This window comes from Triticum urartu, chromosome 5, assembly GCF_003073215.2.
Source record: "Triticum urartu cultivar G1812 chromosome 5, Tu2.1, whole genome shotgun sequence".
Taxonomy (NCBI): Eukaryota; Viridiplantae; Streptophyta; class Magnoliopsida; order Poales; family Poaceae; genus Triticum; species Triticum urartu.
In genome coordinates this window covers 540,380,139-540,383,693 of record NC_053026.1, presented here as the reverse complement: position 1 = coordinate 540,383,693, position 3,555 = coordinate 540,380,139, and the positions used below count along the sequence as shown (strand labels likewise).

At 50.4% G+C, this 3,555-nt stretch overlaps 1 protein-coding gene across 1 annotated transcript; it reads right to left on the bottom strand.

Annotated features, from left to right (window-relative positions):
* Positions 1 to 6: 6 nt before the first annotated feature.
* Positions 7 to 2,508, bottom strand: LOC125505939 (VAN3-binding protein-like). The gene is made up of 2 exons (XM_048670840.1): positions 2,030 to 2,508; positions 7 to 1,215 (listed from the first exon to the last, which is right to left on the bottom strand). The coding sequence occupies exons 1-2, from the start codon at positions 2,309 to 2,311 to the stop codon at positions 826 to 828; spliced, it is 672 nt and encodes a 223-aa protein (XP_048526797.1). The 5' UTR covers positions 2,312 to 2,508; the 3' UTR covers positions 7 to 825.
* Between the last annotated feature and the right edge of the window lie 1,047 nt (positions 2,509 to 3,555).

Genomic DNA, 3,555 nt, shown 5'->3' with positions numbered 1-3,555 from the left:
AGATGTACATGATCCCGCATGTGAAGGGGCACAGCCTTCAAACTGGAAAACAGGAGTTGTCGGCGGGGGCGACGGAGAAAAGGACATGGCCGCGGCAAAACATTGCGCCATGGGCGCCGAGATCGCAGGCTCTTGGTAGCAGCGAGCGAGAGAGAGAGAGAGCGAAAGGGACTAGGCAAAACAAAAGATGTGGGGAAAAAGAGATGAGGGTTACTATGGCCAGGTGTTTTATCGGAATGTGAGAAAGGCGACGGGGCCTGTTCCATTTTTTTCTTTTGTTCTCTCTCCACAGAAAATTTGGCGCACAGGGAAGGCTGCAAGGCTGGTCTCTTTGTCCCAGCTCCCAGGCAGCCTCTCAGTGTCCCACAGCTTCCTATAGTATAGTTACTTTCATAAACAAGTGACTCTTCTGGCCTCGGCTGTTTTACCACAAGCACAACCAAGCTGCGGTTTCTAGTGTGAGTGTGAGAGCCTATACAATGCTAAAAATGTTTTGATATTTTGCTGAGATCTTTTGCCATGGAAATGTTTAATTGCAGCCGATGAACTTTACAAAAATAGTCTTGCAAACCGTCAGTTTAGACACAATATGCAAGGAAAAGTTTTGTGAACAGATATTTTTTCCCGGACAAATAATCTAGCAAGGACAATGGAACTACTAGTAAAAAGAAAGCTGCGCAAAAGCTTCATGATTTAATCGACTTTTTCGGGTTTTCTGAAGTTGTAGAGCGCGGAAAAGATGGTTTTCCCGGTAAACAAGCACACGACCATGAGTCGTGCACACGGCTGCTAGTGCACAATCTCTTTTGGTTTCTTGCTGAAACTCTAAAAAACTTGACACATCAACACAGTTCGTCCACTAGCGCCTTGGTCTTTGTAACTTAAAACGCTCAAGAACATCCGAAGATGGTACTGGAAACTGAGCACAATTAGTGAGAGCCTGAAGAAGGCTGGCGCTTTGCTCGGCATTAAAAATTGAGGCCAAGTACTAGTAGAACTGCGAGTACTACTGCACTGGAAATCACGAGCACTTGGAACAGGGGCCTCGCCTAGGAACTGGTAGCCAGCACGAGTGGAAAGCAGCAAAGGTGACAAGAAGTGAACCTGCGAGTCGTCAATCTCCGGCGAGACCGGCGGGCTGTCGGTGAGCGAGCCGCCGCCGTTGAGCGGGCCGCTGCTGTGGGAGAGCCGTCCGGTTGTGAGGGGCGCCACTTCCTGCACAACAAATTTGCATCAATGTCCAGTTCCACCGATCAATTAAAAGTGATAAACACTAAACAGCAGTACGGATTATTTACTTTTGCTTCTGCAAACTGCGAAAGAGAAAGAAATGAAAAATCAATTCTCGGAAGAGCTGAGAAATGGATGATAAACTGTTGCCCTGACCACTCACTAAGCAGGGTTGTTAAAAAGATTAAAAAAAAGGGGGTCGGGATTACGCCTCTTCTAATTGCCCTCGTAGGAGAAGAATCTCCCCTTTGGCCGTTTCTCCTTGTCCAAACATGGGGTCAAAAGGAAAACCAAGAGAAAATAGTGGTTGAATTTGACGAGAGAATGAACCGGAGCGGTGAGGAAGGTCAAGAGGATCATCATTAACTCCCATCGAAGGGGCTGGATTTCGTACTGGGGCGTACGCTGGGAATCCTCTGACAGGAATCACAGGAGATAAGGAGGGAACCACGAACTCATCACACAAACGTACTCCACAGTAGTAATTCTCGGACGAATGCTGGTGAGCGTCGAAATCCCACATAAAGAACGACTAAAGCACACGCTTTAGCACTGTTATTAAACAAAAACGAAACAAAAAGAGAGAGTTCGGAATCAGACGCGGCCATGCCACAGACAAAACGGAACTCGCCGGTTACAAACTGAAATTTTTAGTGGTATTTCTTGCTTTTTCCCTCTTGTGCAAACGGATCGTGAGTTTGGGCAGCTCCGATCGGAGAACGCTCTTTTCTTTTGCCCGGAGAGGGAGGAGAGGAGAGGGCAGGGGAGGAAGGGCCGAGGCGGAGGGAGGAGGGCTCACCGACTGCGCCAGGATCCGCTCCATGATGAACTGCGAGGTGGCGGCGGAGGCGAAGGAGAAGGAGCTGCCGGCCGTGGCGGCGCCGTCGTCGAGCTCGCAGCAGGCGGGGTCCTCGGCGATGGGCGCGGCGAGGAGCGGCGCCGGCGACGGCGGGCGCGGGCGGGGCACGTCGACGGCGGAGGCGCTCCAGGAGCGGGAGAGGAACTCGAGCGGGTCGAGCGGCGGCTCCGGCGGGCGCAGGTCGCCGGCGGCGGGGCGGGCCCGCGGGTGGTGGTCGCCCATGCAGGCGGGCAGGCAAGGCAGGCGGCGCGGCGGCCGTGGGCCAGGCAGGGAGAGCGGAGCGGTGGAGTGGGAGTGGGAGTGCGCGAGTGTGTTCCGTCCCGTGCGTGCGTGCGTGCGCGAGCGAGCGAAGTCGGGCGCGTGACTGGCTGCGGCTCGGCTGTGTGCGCTGCGCACCGGGGGAGGCGGAGGTGGAGGTTTCTGGGCTGGTTTTATAGATGCCATTGCCAACCGCGGCGCGAGCGTCCCTTTGCCGAGCCCTCCGCTTTCGGTGCACGAGGCGCCGGGGCCAGTTGCTGCGGGTGAAAGGAAAAAAGACTTGTACTGCGACGTGGCTACGTGCCGCGGTCGTGCACTTGTTGATCGCTTTGGACGGCCAGAGGTTTTTCCACCGCCGGTAAGGTGAAGGTGCTTCCAAGATGACACATATGGTAAATGGTTTTTATTAGATATATACTCTTTTGAAAAAAAAGATATATACTCATTTCCGTCCTTCACTTTGTGTCCCAACTCTTGTGCTCGCGCATATTGTTGTGACCTTTACGTTGCATGAGTTTGACCGACTAAGCCACCATCATACCGGCGCGTGCCCTAGGTTGTTAGTAGGATGACACATACGGGCACGTGACCATGGTGTTATTTTGATTGTGCCCTAGGTCGCCAGGCAAACGCAGTCCTAATCACATTTGTTTCACCTATTAAATAAAAGATTTTCTCTATTACATCTGATTAAAACTTGTCGAATGAACCACCATCTACAGTTGGTTTCATATCCTTTGTTCGGATTGCTTCAATCGCGGCTTTAAAGATTTGTTAGGTGTATACCAAGGCTGCCTAGAAATAGTTCACGCACTGTTGTGTGCCAACTGTCAAGATTGGAGAGTGTTTTTTTTTTGTCGTTAGTAGGAAACCGATCTTGCAAGGTTTGAATGTTCTTATAGATATTAGTTTCAAAAAGTCTTCTAGATAACATGCATATCAGCATAAATTTATGGGGTGGCGCCTTTCTTCTTTCTAGTCATTGATATTTGGAAATATATAACGATTATGGCGCACTTATAGTTTCAGCTATATATTGTTCACCTTCCGAATGTGATGTTACGTATCCTAGTTGCCAACACATAGTGTTAGAAATGCCTCGTGAATTTTAACCCGGTTTTTTAAAATTTAGCCGACTCTCCTTAAAAATGATCAGAAGGAAACGAAAGTGTGAGGCCACACATGGCTGGTTCAGTGTTAACGGTTTG

Coding starts and splice junctions, on each gene's coding strand:
- LOC125505939 (XM_048670840.1), bottom strand. CDS start 2,311: ATGGGCGACCACCACCCGCGGGCCCGCCCCGCCGCCGGCGACCTGCGC. Junction 1,216..2,029: donor AGCGGATCCTGGCGCAGTCG/GTGAGCCCTCCT, acceptor TTTGTTGTGCAG/GAAGTGGCGCCCCTCACAAC.